Source organism: Anoplopoma fimbria, chromosome 6 (assembly GCF_027596085.1).
Source record: "Anoplopoma fimbria isolate UVic2021 breed Golden Eagle Sablefish chromosome 6, Afim_UVic_2022, whole genome shotgun sequence".
Lineage (NCBI taxonomy): Eukaryota > Metazoa > Chordata > Actinopteri > Perciformes > Anoplopomatidae > Anoplopoma > Anoplopoma fimbria.
In genome coordinates this window covers 1,581,356-1,603,560 of record NC_072454.1, presented here as the reverse complement: position 1 = coordinate 1,603,560, position 22,205 = coordinate 1,581,356, and the positions used below count along the sequence as shown (strand labels likewise).

The window sequence follows — 22,205 nt, the reverse complement described above, 5'->3', positions numbered from 1 at the left end:
GGCGATAGATATCCAGGTTTCTTCCGGTTGTGTTTTCAGTATCGTCTGGTCATGCATGGACAAACTGATCAGTCCGTTTCTGTCTCATGCGTGTCTCTTATTGTAGTTGGACATTTGAATAGCATCTGCGGGGGGGGGGTTAATGAAGCCTCACATCCGCTCCTCGATTTGTTAAAACCTCATCTTCTTCATTTCTTTATGGTTGAACCAGCGTAGACACATTGTGTGTGTTTGGGGATTAGTTTAATTTAAAACGGGGGTTTAAGACAACTTGATTGGTTTGGACAAAAAAACAAACATATTCCTTAGTTTATTCCTTCTTCTGCCATTTTCTCATCTCTTCTTCCAGCTTTCTCTCTTTAGCTCCTGTGATTTTCCTGTCGTCCTTCCATGCATCGGTATTTCCTTCCATTCTGTGTTTAGATGCTTCAATGCGTTCTTCATCTGTACATCCATTCATCTGTCAATCAATCTATTGCGTAAAGGGAGGGAGTGATAGATCAATGGTTTCCTCCTCCATGTTTCTCTCCTTCTGTTCCCCTCCGTCACCTTAGAAGCCCACGATGTGGCAGTAGGCCTCCAGCGAGGAGAAGAGGATGTAGAGGAGCCACAGGCTGAAGAACAGCATGGTGGTCAGGACCTTCGCCGTCCGCGGCCCCCCAGCTCTCCACCGATCTCTGGCCGCCGTCGGTACATCAGCACGCCGACGGCGATGAAGGCAAAGATGGTGAAGAGCGTGACGGAGAAGGCCAGCTTGCCCGGATCCACCCTGAACTCCTTCCCCTGGCTGTTGTGGTAGATGGCGGCAATGGACCATGCCACCTGTCAATCAGCAGCACAAGCACAATGAGTAACGTGATAAAAAGTGTCAAAACGTAACTAATAAATGAACCAATTTCACAAGCGACACTATTCAAACAGGTAAGAATCAGTCAGTCAGTGGTTAAATGAGCTGGACTCACCCCGATGCCCAGGAACACATTAACAGCGTTGGAGCCCGTCACATTACCGATGGATGCGTCAGCGTACTGGTCCTGGGTAGCAGCGACCTTACTGGCAAAAGTATCTGAGGAGGAAGAGGAGGAAGACAGATCAAATTTGGGCAAACTTTGCATTTTCAATCAACATACGCTCAACGGATGATCATCAAAAGTGAAAGTATGGTGGGAACATCATCTGCCAAGTGAAGTCACTGCTTCATGTCTTAAAGCTGCATTCTCTCTCCTGTCCACCAGGGGGCGACTCCTCTGGTTGTATAGAAGTCTATGAGAAAATGACTCTACTTCTCTCTTGATTTATTCCCTCAGTAAACATTGTAAACATGAGTTTATGGTCTCAATCTCTAGTTTCAAGTCTTCTTCAATACAGCATGATGTTCATTTAGTAAATGATGCTCCATTTAGAGTCAAACAGACCATAAAGTGGAGTATGTTTTAGGGCGGCCTTAATTGGGAGGGGCCGGTCTTAATCCCTCCTCAATAATAAAAGTTTTGGATTGGCTACGGACATAAAAGCACCATGACCACCGTCCGGTTCGGTCTGGAATGGATTGGACTGGACTAGACCCTGCTGGGAACCACGTTAGCCAAACTATCAGTGTTGATGTCTGTCCCTAAGATTAGGGAGAATATTGTGCCATTTAGTGTGGACAATAATTCCTAAATATATTGACTTTAGTGAAACTTTGACTCTTCTCTAGTGACACCATCAGACCAGTAATTCTGCAAAATAAACATCCTCAGGGACCTAACATCGTCTGTTTCTGTTTATGGCATTAACACCACTTGTATTCATATTTTGTTTGATTGCACTGCTGTGTTTGTTAGTAGAATATGTGTTTGAACCTTGTCTTGTATCTTGTTCTGTATGTTTTTCGCATCTTGTAGTATGCAGCCTGTGCTTCATTCTGTTATTTTTCATTCCTCTGTGTTCTGTTTATAGATGGAGGACAATCACGTCTCTCTTACCTCCTTTCTTTACCTCTACAGTTATATAACTGTTCTGCCGTTTACCCACTACAGTGTTGACTATTGGAGTCCCAGTGCATTGCCCGTAATAACACTAAATGTGTTTTTTTTAGTGTAAATTAAATGTAACTGAATACGAACAAATTACTCTTTTAAACTCCTGACCTCGACACGCCGTCGTTACATAAGAACGCTCTCGATAAACGCTTGTAATTTCGAAAACAGAACGATGTGCAAATCCTGTTTCCCACATTTAGACGAGGGAGACCTTTAATTAGAAAGCACAACCTTTAATCCTGTTACACGTTCTGTCGCTGGCAGACAGAACAGCCTGATTTTAGTCAAAGGTCAATCATGTCGGTTGAATTGGTTTCATGTTTGCCAGATTACTCTTCCTCGTGGAGCGAACAGGCTCTCCGCTGATGGAGCGAGAAACGGTCAGTTAGCGCTCTTATCGCGCTTTCATTTTCTTGCCATCTTCTCTTGGTTACTCCCTCGTGTCCTCTTGCTTTTTTATCTGATAGATACAGTGAGAGGCAGGGGAGGGCTTTTCTTGAAGTGGAAGCCAAACTGGCAATGGAAGAGAGGAGGAGGAGGAGGAGGAGGAGGAAGAAGAGGCAGCAAAGATAAATCTCCCCATACACCTGAAAGCCTCAGGGACATGTCTGCTGTGTGTGTGTGTGTGTGTGTGTGTGTGTGTGTGTGTGTGTGTGTGTGTGTGTGTGTGTGTGTGTGTGTTGAGGCTTTATATTTGCATGCATGCACACTCTCCATGTGTGTGTTTGGCGAGCGACACCACCTGGATCCAATCAGACGCCGGGCCTCCACCAGCTGGAGGAGGCCTAAATGTGCATCAATTGGTCTCTGAGTGCTCGTGTGCCCGACTGAGTGGGTGGGTGCGTGGGTGCCTGAGTGTGTGTTTGTGTGTGTGTGTGTGTGTGTGTGTGTGTGTGTGTGTGTGTGTGTGTGTGTGTGTGTGTGTGTGAGAGATAAACAGGTTTCACTCTGCAGCTCCTTCTGTGTGAGTGTGTTCCTCCCTCGAGAGTGTTCTGCCCTTTTCCTCTCCCTTCCTGTCAATCAACCAGTCTCTCTTCCTCATTCATCCTCTCGACATCCTCTTCCTCTTCCTCTCCTCCCTCGCTTTCCTCTCCTCTTCCTCTTAAATGGAAGGACTCGTTGAGAGAGAGTCAAGGTCAGGGCTCATCATCAAACATTATGATCCGTCCTCTTGGGCTCATGAATATTCACAGATAATTATAAAGAAACATGGCACTATGTTCTTGTGATACCTTGTCCTGGATCAACTTGTTGGACAAAAGATGTTTACATACATCTTTTGGAGCTCCATCTACTGAAATGAATGTGTTGTAATTCGTAGATGTTTTCTGCTGTGATACCAGGAGCTGCTTCACCAGAGATGAGCTCATAAGCATCACTTCCAGCGGGTCACTTCCCACTTTTCTTTCCTTCCCTCTGTCTGGAGACTGAGCTCCATCAGGACCAGAACATCACGCCACAAAAACTGTTTCTTCCCGTCTGTAGTTTATCAATAAAGCCTGGTACCTCCACTGATTATGACTCTTACATCCTCAGGACAATTTCTTACAGTTACACACCTTTGCACAACTCTTTTCTATTAATATACACTTGACTCTTTAGTAACATACTTGCTTTAACCTTATCTTATTTGTTTGTTTGTCTCTTTACCATATTTTAAAAGTTAAATGAGTATTTGTGATCATTCCTTAACCAGAAATCAGACAATTGGACAATATTCTAAACTAATGATGATTTTTAGGGATGCACCTGTATATATATTTTCCTATGTAACTGTTGTTTATACGTTGAGCCGATGGTGCATTTTCCTCAGTTTAATTAAGATAAGATAAGATATTCTTTATTGTCCCCCAGGGAAATTTGTCTTGGGCTCCAAGCCGCTGCATCACAATCCACATACAGGCTTAGAACATAGATCATACATAGACTCATGCATACACATGCTAAAGGATGATAAATAATAAAGTCTGAATATATTAGTCAATCAATTAAATCATATCCTATGATACAACTTGTTGCTATCTGGACTGTGGTCACCCATTGACTTTGGGTTGAATATCATTTTTTTTTTACAATAAGCTGGTGAGCATCAAACCACACAGTGTTTGATTTCAGAGCAGTAAAGTGATGTGTATTGATCATTTTGTAATAAGCCAATAAATGTATTTATTGAGTTTGTGAGGCCGACATGAAACGACACACAGAATACGTTTAATAGACTCTGGAGTCGTTAACTTATGAGGCTCAGAGGTTTTTGCCTGAATCCCAACCCAACAACGAATGAAAGTTTCTTAAAAGCTTCACTCCCGCTGTTTTTCTTCCTTTCTCTAGTTGTGTGTGTGTGTGTGTGTGTGTGTGTGTGTGTGTGTGTGTGTGTGTGTGTGTGTGTGTGTGTGTGTGTGTGTGTGTGGGAGTGAGCCTGTGATAAACAAGTTTAATCGTCATGGAACCACAGCACAGGATGGGTTTTATTAACTGTAATAACCACAAAACTTGAGGTCTGTTTCTCTCTGTGTTGTGTGTGTGTGTGTGTGTGTGTGTGTGTGTGTGTGTGTGTGTGTGTGTGTGTGTGTGTGTGTGTGTGTGTGTGTGTGTGTGTGTGTGGGCCACGGGAGGTTCTGTTAACAAGGCTGAGAGCCTCACAAAGGCTGAACCACTTTGTTTCCATTCTGCAGCTCAACACATTGTGTGTATTTCTGTTTGTGTGTGTGCAAATATTACATTTTCTGCATATGTTTTTTTTTTTATGTATATATGTGTGTGTGTGTGTAATAGTATGTAATACATCACTTTTATTTCCCCAGAGCTCCCTAAATGGGAGGACAGAGACCACCTGAGACTGACATGACGAATAGCCTTATGCTAATAACACATGCTGTTTACAGTACAAGTGTGTGTGTGTGTGTGTGTGTGTGTGTGTGTGTGTGTGTGTGTGTGTGTGTGTGTGTGTGTGTGTGTGTGTGTGTGTGTTTGTAGAGGCAGGAGACCATGCCAAGGTTAAACATATTTAGCGGTCCGTTAGCCAGTCGTTCTTCATGTTTAGAGGATGATGCATGCTGCTGTCTGCAGACCGGTTCCTCTAACAGACTTCCACATATTAAGATAAACTGGTGAGACTGGGAGCTAAACTGGGCCAGTTGTAGTAAAAACTTTGATTGAATAAAGTCTTAGTTCCTTCAACTAGTTTATATATTTAAATATACTGCAAAGAACTTATATTTTGTGTTGATTTTGGCGCCGCCTGTGGACAAAGTGGTGAGCATCAACACTTTGTGATGTCAAGATCTGCAGCTGCCAGTCCCTTTAGAAAACCTCTCATTTTACTGCAGCAGGTTTTGACAGTCTGCCCCCTTAGTCCTGGTTCTGTTCTGGTTCTGGTTCTGGTTCTGGTTCTAGTTCTGGTTCTGGTTCTGGTTCTGGTTCTGGTTCTGGTTCTGGTTCTGGTTCTCGTGTTCCCCCCTTCCCCTCAGCGGGCCAAGCAGAAAGAGCCTGGGTCTCTGGAGTCTGAGCTGAAGGAGTTTTTGGTGAATTGATTCTTTTGATGTTTTGGAGAATCCAACCCGAAGACAAGCATTAGTAATAATTATAGTAGCTATAGTTTGTTTTTATGTTTTTGTTTTTGTTATGTTGCAAGATGGGCCTGAAATCTGCATTTTGTTGTGCAACCTCGTGTACAAAGACTATAAAATAACTTTGTATCCTTGTAATATAGATAGTCTTGTTTGATAATTAAGGTCATATAGAGGCGTCAGTATTGAACTGAGTTAATATAGAGTTTCAGTACCAGTTAAAAGTTAATTGTAGTAACTTTAATTAATTTATTCGTTAATCCAAATGTTCTATTCCTCTGTCGTTCCTTTGAAAATGTAGAAGCTCCTCCTTCTTGTGCTTATTTAAAACCAAAGCCAACTTATAAATAAATATAAATGAAAATAACCATAAAAATCTCATTGTAGATCAAAACCCTGGTGACTGGATTAGTCCACTGCTCAACAAAGCGAGTGCACAATTTGTCCTCTCATTTTTATGTGCTCAATTATCTTCCTACACATATTCCTCCTTTCAAGAAATATCTAAAACCTCTGCTGCATTTCTACCAATGATTTGTTTCACATGATTTCTGTTTAAAAGAGCTCTAACTTTATTTAGGCTTTAGAAAACAGCCATAGTAGCAGGAATACAGCAGTTTATTTTATTCTGCAGTATACGCCAAGATGAATGAAGCTCCCAGTAATAAAAACTGAAGCAAGTATTTGAAAATGTCAAGGTATGCTCTCTGAAAAGGGGTCACAGATGAGCACAAATCTATTCCTGAATATAAGACCCTGTGGGGGTTTTTATGCTCAGAAAGGCTTTCTGAAGCAAGATACCAAAGAAGAAAGGTCTTTGGTTAAAGCTGGCGTAAAAGTGCAATAGCAGAATATTAAAGATGACTAAAACACAGTTGGATCAATACGAGAACATACAGCGACAGAAACACACTCACCTGGAACAGATGTTCCCAACGCGACGAACACGACGGCAGTGACGGAGTCCTTCAGGCCGACGGTGCAGCCGAAATGAGAGGCCAGGTCGCCTGTAAGGACACGAAGGAACATAATCATCACTGCTTCTATCAAATCATTTCTAAAGGGCTAGATATACTTCAGATACCAGGCCATTTTTAAGATGTGTTCTATTTTTCTTCCATAACACCTCTTTTCAGACTAGTGGAAATAAAACATTTATTTTACTTCTTTGTCTATTTGCGTCTGCAGATTTCTACTAAATTTACCAAAAGTTTCCATTAGATAATGCCTCACTTGCGTTTTTAAACATAACATTTTAGAAAACTTGTAATTCAAAAAAACATTGTCTTAATGTCAGTAATCAACTGGTGAAGTTTCATGTTGATATCTATTAGTTATTTTTTTACCCTATTCACCTGTAGAGTCTTCAACATGTATGTAATTTAACTAAACATATCTTTAAAGGACGTTTTCTCTAAATGAGTTTTTTCTCAGACTCTGATCCATAAATCTCCACTTCAGTAGCTCTTACATACACCAAACTTTACAGCTTCATTCCTCTCTATATTCTGAAGGTTTCTACAGAGGGGTTTGTTCAGATATCATTCACAGCCTGATTTATACAACATTTTATTAATAACAACATGGAGTAAATTAATCTTTGTATGTATTTTGACAGTATTTTCGTATTTATGGAGTGAATAAAAAAAGATATATCTAAACTTCCCTCTTTAAAAACCTTTGAGTCTAATACGTCAACAAAATAAAACAAGAGTTTTGAACTTGGATTCATCAAATTATCACATTTATGTTCTTGAAAATTAACAAATTTTAACTTGTAACACAAACAAATAATTGTTTTAATGTCAGTAATCAACTGGGGACGTTTCATGGTGATATTAGTATTGTTTTTATCCTTTTCACCTGTCTCATCTCCCCTTAAATACCTTTAAAAACTTCTTGTAACTTGTTTTCTTAAATACTTCATCGTTAACGTACCGATGACGGCGGTGAGCAGTCCGATCATGCAGATGGAGACCACGAAGCAGGCCCAGCCGTTCCAGTAGTCTGTGGGCGGGACGAAGGCGAACAGAACCTTCCAGAACACGGTGAGGAAGTGCATGACGTAGTCGAAACAGGACGGCAGCTTCTCCTCACCGCACTCTTCATCATCGTCGTCCTCACCTGGAGGGAGGGAAGAATTATACATTTTCTTTATGACTTTGCATTTTTCTTCATAACTCGTAGACTTCTTGAAATACACAGGTCATCTTTTGATATATAAAAGGGCATTCATTTATTATTTTATGTATATAGTCTTACAAATAAGGACAAGGCTGAAATATTTAATTTAATGCAAGAAGTAAAAGTGTTACAATCTGACACTGACAAAATATATTCATATTAATCCACTGTATCTCAAATAGAAGCACCTCATATTTATATAACACAAATAAATATACTATTCACACTTTTTGTCAACACCTAAAATAGTTTGAACACATTTAAAAAACATTATTTTATACAAAACCTATGTGTTTATTGACTGATATACTAGAACAAACAAATGTATTTTAATAAACCCTTTTCAAAAGTTAATTTACATTTAAATTCAATAAAATATGTTTGTTTGGAACAGAAATTCATATCATACAAAGTGCTTTAATTGCGCCATGTTGCAGCCGAGATACAATCCTGCATGCTAGCTAGCAACACCTATATTACCGTCTGTTGTTCATGTTCATTTGTGATCAATAACCTAGAGCAAGAACATTATGTCAATTTAAATTCACAGTCATCTAAATTTTAGACAGAAGAACAAAAATACTAAAAAGTTAAGGTTGAAATGATCGTGCTTCTTTTCAACAGTCAGAGAGAGAGATTAAACGTCTCACTCAGCTTCTTTCTTTCCCCCGTCTCCTCTACTTACAGCTGATATTGGAAACACATTTTGTTTTTACTGAATATTTAACAAACTCAACTCAGAGCCCTGAAGGTAAAGAGTCTGTTATCTGTTCAAGACCGAGCAGAGAGACACCTGAGGTGGAAAAAGATTAAAGGACTCATAACTCCAACAGACAGAAACATTATGAACTCAAATCTACAGCGACAGAAATTTAAAACCCGACATTATTTCCCCTTACCGGCGTATGTGTATGTGTGTGTGTGTGTGTGTGTGTGTGTGTGTGTGTGTGTGTGTGTGTGTGTGTGTGAGACTAACAGTATGTTGGCTGTAGTCCATATCCTGAGGCGATGATTAGACTTTGATAATGACATCACACACACACACACACACACATACAAACACACACCATCAGCAGTCCATACACTCCTCTGTGTGTGTGTGTGTGTGTGTGTGTGTGTGTGTGTGTGTGTGTGTGTGTGTGTGTGTGTGTGTGTGTGTGTGTGTGTGTGTGTGTGTGTGTGTGTAGTTGGCTGCATCGTTTATAAATGAGTCAAATGAGTAAACAAGTCGACCTGCTGTTTGAAACACGCTGACTCGGTAATAATCCTCTGCTCTCTGATTGATCATTCTCTGACCTTCTAAGAGCTGGTGATGCATTCAAATGCTCAAAACAACCCAACAAAAAAAAAACATCTACGCCTTAAACTGAGAAGAGTCTGGAGAGAATCCTTTTTATCTTTACAAGGCTAACTTTATATGTTTTTATTCATTTATTTTTACTCTATCTCATGCAAAGTTATCCAGTGAATCGTTGAGAAACGCTTGTTTTTGAGTGAGTTTGTGCTCTTTGTTGTATTATCTTACAGCTTTATACTACTGGAGGTGTTTTGGGGGGTTTAGAGTAGCTAACATCATCTCCCTTGACTGTTTCTAAAGTTAACATTCATTATTATGTAAATATTTCTCCCAATCATTCAGTGATTGGATGAAAGTCCAATGAAAAGACTTCTTGTTTTTGATATTTTGTAAAGGAAAAATTTGGAAACCGGAAGCTCAGAAATAAACAAACTGAGACTTTCTCTCTCTTTCTTAAACATGCACCACTTCAGTTTCAGTGATGGATAAATTACTTTCTTTTGAAATGTGTCGTTTGGGGACTGAATGCATGACTGCATCAGTTTTGGTTCAAACTGTCATAACAGATGATAAAAAACACTAAATCATCTGCAGAAAAGAAGTGTACTCAGCCCGACCTTCTGCTGTAGGTATGAAGTTATGATATTTAATGAACCACATCCAGGCTGTGTGTGTGTGTTGTCCAATTAGAGTGAACGAGCCGGGTTATAACAAAGATTAGTGTTCTTTAATAGGGCCAGACGTTTCCTCTAGGGGCCACAAACCTTTATTCTAATGTCATTAAAAATAGATGCTTCCTTTACAGGGTGAACAAATCAAATCATCAAGTATAAATGAACAGGAGGAGGTCAGTGCAGACACACACACACACACACACGCACGCACGCACGCACGCACACACACACACACACACACACACACACACACACACACACACACACACACACTTGGTGATGGATTATAAAACAAGGCTCTCCACTTGAGTTATGTCACTTTTTTTACCCTCAGTTCTGCTCCTTCGCTCCCACACAGTCTGTGACGGCTGAATGGATCCACTTCCAGCTCGCTCTCTCATAATCGTCCTCTGCTAATAATTATATGTGCTCTTTTATCACGGCCTCGCTCTCTCTCTCTTTCTTATTCATTTTTCTGTCGTTGGTGTGTGTGGGTGTTAATTAAGTCTCAGTGTTTGGTGACCACTTTGGGAGAATAGTAATATTGTCAAAGGTGTAAAATGAACAAATGTAACTGTAAAATAAAACCTGTCCACTCCTTTTTTCCACATTTGTGGTATTGGTGCAGTGCCGTTCAAACAGAAGCTTTCTCAAGAACCGCTCATGCAAACAACTTCAAACTCGACACCAGCCTTCCTTATGTCATCAGCAACAACCCCTCCAAGTCTGGAGTCGATCGGATGAACATTTGTTGTAGTTAATTACTGACAAATATGTCCCGTAGTTCTCTAGCTCTCTCTTTCGTCATCTGTTCTTGAACGTACTGCAGCGAGCGACTGGCTGTAGTTTGCACTGTTAGCATCGTTAGCACGGTTAGCTACTGCTCGACATGTTGGGAGCCCTTGAGAGGCAATCTAGTGGTACCCAGCATGCTGTACTGGACGTTGGACTTCCAAGGGTCATCTTCAAAACACCCGCCGAGTAGGAAGACAGGAATACCAAAGGTATCTGGTTCTTCAACCAATTGAAGAAGACTTGAAACTAGAGATTGAGACCATAAACTCATGTTTACAATGTTTACTGAGGGAATAAATCAAGAGAGAAGTAGAGTCATTTTCTCATAGACTTCTATACAACCAGAGGAGTCGCCCCCTGATGGACAGTAGAGAGAATGCAGCTTTAAGACATACATTTGTAATCCACGTAATCTGCATAGTGAGGAGGTGGGGGGTGGATAGGTTGGTCTAAAAACACAGCAGTAAACAGCTGTTTTTGTTGCATATAAAACCAAAAGTGATGCTGACTTATTTGTCACTTAACCTCCGTTCTTAAGTAACGCCACTTCCGTACCAAATCATAATCTTTCAAAACCTAAAACAAGTATATTTCGTTGCCTTTCCAGGTTCTGCAATAGAGGGCTGATCTTTCAAGATGCTGAAGGTTAAAAATAACGACATAAGTTTTCGGAAGACATCATAAGAAGTGTTTTATGAGCCTACATCGCTGTGGTTGGGCAATAAAAGCTCCATCTTTGTTAGATTAAGTCAATAACTTTATTTAATGTCCGTATATATGCTTCCTCGAAACATGAAAGTCTCCGTCACACTCTCTCCCTCTCTATCTCCCTTCATTTCTCTCCTCGTCTCTCTCTCCTCACGCTCAGTTAAACGTTCCACTGATAAAGTGCTTCTCCAAAAGTGATTCTCTCTTTCTTTTTCTTCTTCCCTCTCTCTCTCCGTCTTACCGACTCTTTCCATCCTCGGCCACACTTTGCTGATATAGCCTTTTACATAATTGAGTATTCTCCGTCACTTTCTCTGCTGATCCCTCTTAATCTCCCTCATCCCTCTACAACCTATTGTCACTCTCTAAATGCCAGAGGCAGCCTCCTCACTCCGGTCTGTGAGAGAGACATCTGTCATCTCTGCTTCTCCTTTGGAGGCTAGGAGGAAAAAGAAACGATGAATATAACAATATATAATATCGGTTAGCGTCTCATGCTAATCTGGTAGCTGCTCACTCAGGCTTTTCTATTGAGAGGCAGTAGAATGCTACTGTTCTCTACATAAGGAAATATCTAATCTGACACACACACACACACACACACACACACACACACACACACACACACACACACACACACACACTCACACACACATATCAATTCCCTCTCTCTCGCCCTGCAGAGGTGTCGGGGGGGTGTTATCTCTCGCTGCTTACTGAGCGTGCCCACAAGCTGCGTTTTCATAGGTCAGCGCAGATGTGGGACTGCAGCTCATCGCTTCACGCTGCGAGCCAAGAGAGGTGTGTGTGTGTGTGTGTGTGTGTGTGTGTGATACTTTATGAACTCAGGGGACTTGTGTAGAATCATTCATACCACTGCCTTTATACACACACACACACACACACACACACACACACACACACACACACACACAGACACACACACACACACGGACACACACACTTTGAAACTGATGTGGACAAATGAGCTTCTGTGCAGAAAACTAGCTCCAAAACGACCCTTCAATCACTTTCTATTACAGAAGAAGAGGGAGAGACTTTGGATAAAAACATGTCAGTGTTCATACGGCTAACCCACGGGGGTTGTGCTAACACACACACACACACACACACACACACACACACACACACACACACACACACACACACACACACACACACACACACACACACACACACACACACACACACACACACAGATCACAGATCAACGAAACAGACACACTCTTGAAAGCAGGACGGTATCCGTGCAGGCACAAAGGAACGTTTGGCAGGTTCAGAGACAAAAAGACACACAGACTCAAACGGAGGCGAGAACATCACACACCCAGTGCATGGTGGGAAATATCACACACACACAGAAGACATCCTGTCATTCATCCACGCAGCTTCAGACGCAGCCACAGTTTGAGTTCGTGCCTCTCGCTAGTGTTGGTTTGACTACGTTCCAGTCACAGAAATGAAGCCGCTACAACATAAAAAGATATATATATATATATATATATATATACATATATACTGATTCTGTGTTTGTTTGTCACAACTCATGCAGACATGTTTATATTCACGTTCTATTGGTCCTGTCGTTCCATTGTCTCTGAAATACACTGAAACACACACACACACACACCACAGCGTGTAAATTCATTAAAGGGCGGGTCCCTAATTTATTCATTTTTCTTTAGTTTTTTTCATTCTGTATCTTCCCAGGGTTGCTACTCATGTACTCAACACTGAAATATTGGTTGAAGTACGTATGACATCAAAATTACATCAAAATGGTATTTTCCCAAGTCCTTCCAAAAACGTTCAGATCCAAACATCCCACAATAATAGAAACAGTCTAACCAATAGAGCTGTAGATCAGCAGCTTCTGTGTTCTGAGAGGTAAAATGACTGTTTTTGTGAATGGAGTCTTGTGTCTTTGAAGAGAGCATTAATAACAGCTTCAGTTCTGCATCATAAAGGTCTGTCTGACAGCGAGGTAAAGAGATGAAAATATTCTAAATATAGCGTTTACCTAAACTGATATTGATTCTTTTAGATGTGTTATGTTTTTCTGCCATAATATCGCTTTCGCACCAGACTCCATTCACAAAGACAGTAATTTAACCTCTCAGAACACACAGTAGAAACACAACACCACTTGAAAAAATCCAAACTATCCCTTTAAGTTATTTCCAAACTCAGCACGGCTAACGTTGACTCATTTAGTGCTAACAGTCACGTTACCCTTTACCTTATCGATTAGTTTCATTTGGTAACGTATGTCACTGCTTTTTGCTAACGTCTGAGTGAAGGGTTTCCAATCAACAAAAAACAGATGGAATGGATTTTAATATATATATGTGAGTGTGTGTGTGTGTGTGTGTGTGTGTGTGTGTGTGATAAAATAAGAACAGGGACATAGAGGGATTCATAAAGTGAATTCTCTTTTATCTCTCTCTGCCAGACGTTCACAGTCCATCAGAGAGAGAAAGCCAGTCAGCCTCTCTTTTGACAAGCCAATCAGTCAGCATGTCAACAAATCAATGAAATCATCCCTCAGTGAGTCATCCCTTCACTCCCGTCATTCACCGTCTGAAGGGTGCTAATTACAATTAATGCACAGACAGGGCAGACAGGAGGCGGTGTGAACTGTATGTGCAGTGAGGGAATCTGGAGAGGTGTGTTTATGAATGCAAACAGCACAAATGGTTCAGAGCGAGAAACAATCATGGCCGAAAGGAGGTTCTTGGTCTCTCTGCTGTATGTCAAAGACAGAAAAGACCATTATTAAAGGGAAATGCAGCTTTGGCACAAGAAAAAATAAGAATATTTACTTCCTTTAAAGAAATATGATACTTGTCCACAAGTCTTTTCTTCGTCTCTTGTGTATCTGATCATACAACACAACTAATGTCAGCTATAACTACTTCCTTGTTTATCTTCTTGTTAATGCTATTCTTTGAATGCTAAGCTAGCTGAGCCAGAGGGCAAAGCTCTCGGTTTACCAGTCCATCTACGTCCAGACGTTTGGATGAGCTTTGGGTAGTGACTGAAAAAATGAAACTGACGATACAAGCGGCTGAAAACGAGCTTCCTTCGTAGGGAGTCTGGGCTCAGCCTCAGAGATACGGTTAAAAGGGAGTTCAACATCTGATCAGGGTGGTTTTCATCAGGTATATCCAACCGGTAAGACGCCTCGAGGTAGACCCAGACCAGACTGGAGGGATTATACATGAGGTCTCAGACTTGGAACGCCTCGGGGTTCCCAAAGAAGAGATGGAAAACATTGTTGGGAAGAGGGACGTCTGGAAAACCCAGCTAAGCTTTGCTCCACCATCGACTCGACCACGGGGTAAAAGCATGATAATAACGTGTTACCTGCGCCCACACAGACATACAGTATATAACACACACACACACACACACACACACACACACACACACACACACACACACACACACACACATAGAGAAGCAGGTGATGAACGACGTGGAGTGGACTCAGTAATTAGAGGGCAGTGGAGTGTGGAGTGGATGCACATACATCTTTTTCTCTTTTGTTCACTTCACTATCTCCATCGTCATTTCATTCTCATTGATTTTTCTTTTCCTCCATCTTGTCCCTCTGGTTGGTGGCTGTGCTCTTAGTCAAACAAGAATATGTGTTTCTTTAAACAAGATCAAGTTGAAATGTTGTATTTGTTCAACCTGTAGCCAGTTAACCGGGCAGGAGTATTACACCGAGCAGAGGATGCACTCCATCTGTAAGCTGAAGCAGCAGTTGGGAAGTCCGTCCCTTTGTCCATCAAGTCAAGTCATGAAAGGCAGTAAAACCATCAACAAAAACTCATAAAACTATACACATATACTGCAATAAATTATGGAACATATCCTCATGCACATATTTGCAACAAAACTGATTGTTATGTATGATGTTGTATGTACGAAAGGCTCCTTCCAATTTGGACGGATCCTCACTTTTTGTTGAAATCTGATTGTTTCTGTAATTTTCATATTCATATTTTTCACAGATTGTCTTTATACCACAAAAACTGAATTAGTGGCATTAGGCCAACTCTAACTAGCATTAGCTAAACTTTAAAATCCTTTTTGTTTTGCACTCCACGTGTCTTATATTCACTTCAGTAAGGTTCTCCCTTTCTTTCCCCTGTGGGCTGGAGGAACAACCTGCATCCTTTAAGGTACGAGGAGACACTGTATAGAACAACAACCAAAAGGTCGACAAATGCATTAAGGACTCAAAACTACCAAGCTGCTCCACAATTGGCAGCTTGGTACATAAACTGTACCTGAACAAACAACACACATAATCCCCACCCGTCTCCATGTGTTAGCTTATCAGGGGGAAAGTCTCTGTTAGCAACAAACACAACAAAACTGGAACAAGGGAAAACAGGTCACACACACACACACACACACACACACACACACACACACACACACACACACACACACACACACACACACACACACACACACACACACACACACACTGACATTTCAGGTTGCTTTAATGGCTGAACGCAGGTTTGGTGCTTGGAGATGAATCGTGGTCTCTGCAGCGTTTCGTGCATATGTGCAGTTAAGTGCCAGATTGTTGTTATGATGTGTTGACCTGGAGGTTAAGTCTTGGCAGGTTTTAAATGTCTTTCCATGGCTGCCATTTTCAACAGAAAAGCTGTTCATTTAACTGATAATCTGTTAAGAAGCAACAGATTATTATTTTTAGGCCAAAATGATTTTGGCAAGATTTCATCTGACACTTCAGACAGAAGAAAATGGGGAATTCTAAATGTCTTTGGTAGAAGAAGAAGTATATGTGAGTCTACTTTAAAGTGATTTTAATCTTTTGTTTAATCTAATATGTTTTAAAGGGGAGATAAGAGTTTTAGGCTGGATGATGGAGGGTAGAGAGATGAGATCAGACAAAGCCAGCTTATCAGTGAGTGTCCAGCCGCTCTGGACTTGTTCAAGCTCTTGAACCAGCGGTGTGTGTTTGAAGGGATGAGCCGCCAATTTAAAAAACAAAAAGTGTGTGAAGTCCACCTCGAACAGATGTCTCAGTTTGTAGAGATATTAGCTGTGCTTCATCATAATCCCCCCCTTTCTTTTCACACCTTCCAGGCAGTTAGAGCCATTTAAGTAATTTTTTGAGACACTTTTCATATCTTTTTTTTGTTCTTAATTACTTTCCTCCATTCCGGTTCTTTCTTTTCTTCCTTCTTTCCTTTTAGTAAACTAGGTTGAAGTACAAGATGTTTTGTTGATCCTCTGGTCTCTTATCTTAACTTCACCTTTTGTCTCAACCTTCCTCTTCTCTTATCACTCCATCCATCCATCCATCCATCCATCCATCAACCAACCATCCATCCATCAACCATCCAACCAACCATCCATCCATCTATCAACCATCCATCCATCAACCATCCATCCATCCATCCATCCATCCATCCATCTATCCATCCATTAACTGTCCATCTATCTATCTATCTATCTATCTATCTATCTATCTATCTATCTATCTATCTATCTATCTATCTATCTATCTATCTATCTATCTATCTATCTATCTATCTATCTATCTATCTATCTATCCAGCAAACCATACAGCCATCCATCCATCAACTGTCCATCCATCCCTCCATCTATCCATCCATCCATTTAACCATCCATCCATCCATCCATTAACTGTCCATCCATCCATCCATCCATCCATCCATCCATCCATCCATCCATCCATCCATCCATCAACTGTCCATCCATCCATCCATCCATCCATCCATCCATCCATCCATTAAACCATCCATCCATCCATCCATCCATCAACGGTCCAGCCATCCATCTGTCCATCCGTCCTTCTATCCATCCATTCATATCCATCTATCCATCCTCCATCCATCCATTCGTCCATCCAAGCAGGTCGAAGCCCAGAAGAGGTGACCCTGGCCTGGCCTTCTTTCACAGTCAGGCCCTCTCTTTTCCCCCTCCGCCCCTCCATCACGCTTTCAACACATTTGTATTCCACCGTAGAAGTAATTAATCTTCAACCTTCCTCCTATGTTTGGTAATTAATTGGGTGATGGTGAGAGCAATGGAAAGAGAGGCAGTGCAGTAAATGGGTCAAAGTGAAAAAGAACGTGACAGGGTTGGAACAATAGTGAAGGATAAACCCACCTGGAGTCATTTAATGCACCTTTAGCTTTTCTGGTTAAAGTTAAATCAGCAAAGATAAGATGATGTAAGTCGTGGTGCGTTACATTTATTGTACTGAAGGAAGCGAAGTCATCTCAGTCCTTCTTTGATGTAAACACCAGTAGAAAGTCCAGTAAAAACTTCTCACTATGAGCATCACACAGTATCAGACATAAACACTGTAGCCAGTTCTAACTGTGTTTAATTAAAATAAAACACACAGCATTAATCTTGTGTTTTCAGGCGTTGCAATGATTTTCTTTGGTGCCACACAAATTGGCGTTGCTTTTAACTTTACTAAATTAACGGAGCCAAAAGAGGAAACCCTCCAGGGATTAAAGAAACACTCACAAACATGAATGAGTCTTGAGTGCATTGTTGTGCTAGCGGTAATGATCACAAATGTAACTGATTTCTGATTGATCTCAGCTTCCAAACCTCTCTGCATGTTGTCTTTGTTGTTGAGTCCCAACAACGTACTGCATCTTCACAGTACGTTCTATAATTTCCATAATATACGATAACTTGTTTTCAGACTCTCTCAGCGTGAACCTGATCGTTCTCATCTTCAAACTAATCGTATTATGTTTTCTCTCCTTCCACGCTCTCGTTTGTGTTCTCAGTAAAGAAAGAGAGCAGAGAAAACGTGCTAGAAATGTGTTTCTACCCTTATCAGCCGTTTCACAGCTGGATGTCCGTCTATCCAATCAGCTGACAGTTTGATCGGTAAGCATCCAATCAGCTCTTAATCTCAAACACTTTGAACTCCACTAACATGTTCAGCTTCAAGTTTAAAGGCCCCGAAAAACCAATCACTCTGCAGCTTGATGTGGTTCTGAGACTGACTTGGCTTGACAACTTCACGTGTCTGCACATGTGTGTGTGTGTGTGTGTGTGTGTGTGTGTGTGTGTGTGTGTGTGTGTGTGTGTGTGTGTGTTTGTTTTACAGTTGATCTGTTACAGTTTGCAGGTTAGAGGTAACGTAAAACCTTTAATATTCAAGCCTTGTGTGATAACAATCTAATGAAGCAATGTGTGTATGTGTGTGTGTGTCTTTCCTTTAGTGGAAACTGAACTCACTGCCTTTTTACAGCTCTGTCTTTAACACACACACACACACACGCACACACACACACACACACACACACACACACACACACACACACAACACACACACACACAAACACTCTGTCAGCCTAGACAAGCGAATCCAAGATAAGAGAGCGAAGACAGGCCTTTTCATTAATGGCATCAGCTCGCCAACAAAGGCTGGCTGACAGGCTGGCTAACTAAAGCACAAACAAACCCACACACAAACACACATACACACACACACACACACACACACACACACACACACACACACACACACACACACACACACACACACACACACACACACACACACACACAGGATAAAGTTGACTAAAGGCACTACAGTGACAGAGCAGGCTTTGGACAAACAATGCTCTCTAATAGGAACCCAGTTTCAAAGACAGCAGCAGCTAATTGAGTGATTTTTGTTTTTGTTCAACTTTGCATTCAAAGAGATTATCTGCACTATTTTCATTCATAATAAACACCAAACACATGTCTAATAAATGAATGCTTTCATTAAACAGGGATTTGCTTTCTAATAGTGGTTCTATTTGAATGTGCAGTTCATGAAACCTTGAATTGTTGATGTTGTAGCTGTGGGAAATAAGTGAGCAACAGTTTGTCTTATAATAATCATAAATCACTCTGTTGAGGATCAACACAGACTTTCTGTTACATTTAAAACGGTCCCATGTGAAACAGCAGTAGATAGGAACTAAAGTTAACTGAGGCAAGGAGCTATGAATGATACAAACCTAAAATAAAATGTGTAAATTATATGAAACATATCTAAACTACTGGAGTAATAATGATGAACTGTCCAAATTGTGAAACATTTCAAGTATATAATGTATCTACGGTTCATTGTACGGCTCAAACCAGAGAGTCATATGAGAAGATCGATGCTACCTTCATACCTGTCTGGTGAAAATAATGCAACAGCTGGCAGACAGTTAGCTTAGTTTAGCTTAGCATACAGCAGGAAGACAGCTCGTCTGGTCAAAGGTCACATAATCCACCCACCAATAGCTCTAAGGCTCAAGAAAGTAGGCAGATGTTTTCACCTGCAGAAGGAACCAGGCTAGCTGGTACCATCCTTTCCAGTCTTTATGCTAAGCTAAGATAGGCTAAATTAAGCTACTGCTGTTTGTAGCCTTAAAACCATACAGATATGAGAGCCATATGAATCTTGTGAATATGTAACATATGTGAGATATTAAGTCAAACCAAGTTGTACAGAAAAGATGACAAAAAGCTAAAAATAGTAAAAGTAAAATCTGCAGAGAAGTGCTCGTGTGTTTGAGGAATGAACAGAAACTCAGACATGAACAGTTAAGAAGACAGAGTGACAAGAAATACATCTCATCATCATCATCATCATCATCATCATCATCATCTGTTTGATGAATGTGTTAAAGAAGAACCATCTCTCCAGGAGAACGTTCTGCTATTCAAAGAAATGCTTTCTCTTTCCTCTCTCTCTCTCTCTCTCTCTCTCTCTCTCTTTCTTTTCCATTGATGAGTTGCAGTAACAGTATCCGGCCTCCAGAGGGCAAGTGACCACTGCTAACCAATGAACTGAGAAGATTCTGCAGTGAAACAGAAAAGAAGATGCTTCATCTTTTTCTACGACCAGTTTTCTCCTCTCAACAGCTTACTTGTTGAAATAATTCTTTACATCTCTTCTTCCCATTTGTCACACTTTCTCTTCATGCATGCATTCTTTTTTCCCCTCACTTTGCGTGTTTCTCAATGCCTTTTTCCTCGCTGCATGCAATCTCTCTCCGTCTCCATCGTTCTCTGCATAATATACCAGGTTTCCTTATCGCTCCCTGTTCACATGTTCCCCCTCATCATCGTGGCGTATGACAGATCTCGACGGTGACAAGATATAAGTGTTAAATATTCCCCTCTTTCTCTTCTCCCCTCTTTACACATAAACACTCACACACATCTTTATTTGTCTGTCATTGTGGAGTCTGAAAACACACACAATCGCCACCATGACTGCTCTACAACATAATCTCCCATCTGGTCAGTGTTTGTCCGTCCCAAAACCATCAAACTGGGGCGTTCTTCTTTCCAGTAAACAATAGAGATCATAAAAACACACACACACACACACACACACACACACACACACACACACCCCGCTTGACTCCATTTCATTTTTCACACACGCCATTATGAGATGCAATCGGCATCATAAAAAGCAGCAAACCGCACATGAACACACAGCAGAGGACCTCGTGGAGCTCAACAGACTGTAAAACAGCAGCTGTTCATACCAAGAAGAATTTATACGTCACACACACACACACACACACACACACACACACACACACACACACACACACACACACACACACACACACACACACACACACGCGCGCACATCTGCCTCTTCAAACCGCCTCAGATGACCTGTTAAAATGAGGTGTTTAATCAGACGGTGACCTCCAACTATGAAAAGTGAAGTCAATGTGAAAGTCCCTTAAAGCTGCATTCTCTCTCCTGTCCACCAGGGGGCGACTCCTCTGGTTGTATAGAAGTCTATGAGAAAATGACTCTACTTCTCTCTTGATTTATTCCCTCAGTAAACATTGTAAACATGAGTTTATGGTCTCAATCTCTAGTTTCAAGTCTTCTTCAATACAGCATGATGTTCATTTAGTAAATGATGCTCCATTTAGAGTCAAACAGACCATAAAGCAGGGGATGCTTTAGGGCGGGGCTACACACTGATTGACAGGTCGACACCAGAGACGTATACGGCGTCTCTACGTCACTCCTCCTCAGTCCATATATGGTCACTTCCTGTTCACTGGTTGCAAAAAAAAAGATGGAGACGGCCAAAATGCCAAACTCAAGGCTTCAGAACATCGGTCCACAAACCACACACACACACACACACACACACACACACACACACACACACACACACACACACACACACACACACACACACACACACACACACACACACTCTCTGGTCTCTCCACTGGCCTTACCTGCGCTCACTGTGATGGCCTCTATGAACTGGTCTCTCCAGCTGTTGGTTCCAACCAGCAGAGCCAGGTTGGTCTTCTTTATCAGCTTGTCCACCGTGTTCTGCAGAAGGACAGAGGAATATAACGATGGTTAGATGAGAGACACCAGCCTGTTCACTGAGTGCTGGTGATGACACATCATTTAGAATTAGCTTCACTCCATAAAACAGGAAACTGGAACTTCAGCAGAACTCTGAAAGGACAGTTCATTCTGGAGCAGCTTGTTCACTGAAGCTTAATGATGTACACACAATAAAAAGGATATATTCAAACCTGAAACTGGCTGCATTATTCCATCAAATAGGACAGACTTCTATACATATTTCTCCCAAATTTAGCATAGTTAATATGTTCAGACGCTCTGGGATCTCCAGTTCTGTGGGTTTGAACAATGTTACACTGCAGCATGAGTGTGTAAAGAGTTGTACGGGGATGAGGTTTATAAATAAACTAAATAAATGCTAAACCTGTTTGACTATCTGCTTTAGATTTCTTTGCTTCTACACACTGTCCTTTCTCTCTTTCTCTTTCCAACCTCCATTCCATAATCCCTCTGTCCTTCCTTTCTTTTCTTCCTTGTGTCC

The 22,205-nt window shown here is 41.1% G+C and overlaps 1 protein-coding gene across 1 annotated transcript in view; it reads right to left on the bottom strand.

Moving 5' to 3' along the window:
- Window positions 1-550: 550 nt before the first annotated feature.
- The window catches only part of slc8a1b (solute carrier family 8 member 1b), a 123,631-nt gene continuing 101,976 nt past the window's right edge, over window positions 551-22,205 (bottom strand). Inside the window, 6 exon segments of the mRNA XM_054599996.1 lie at window positions 551-663; window positions 666-822; window positions 963-1,066; window positions 6,511-6,600; window positions 7,532-7,717; window positions 21,583-21,682. Of these exon segments, the coding sequence (XP_054455971.1) occupies window positions 551-663; window positions 666-822; window positions 963-1,066; window positions 6,511-6,600; window positions 7,532-7,717; window positions 21,583-21,682 (750 nt within the window).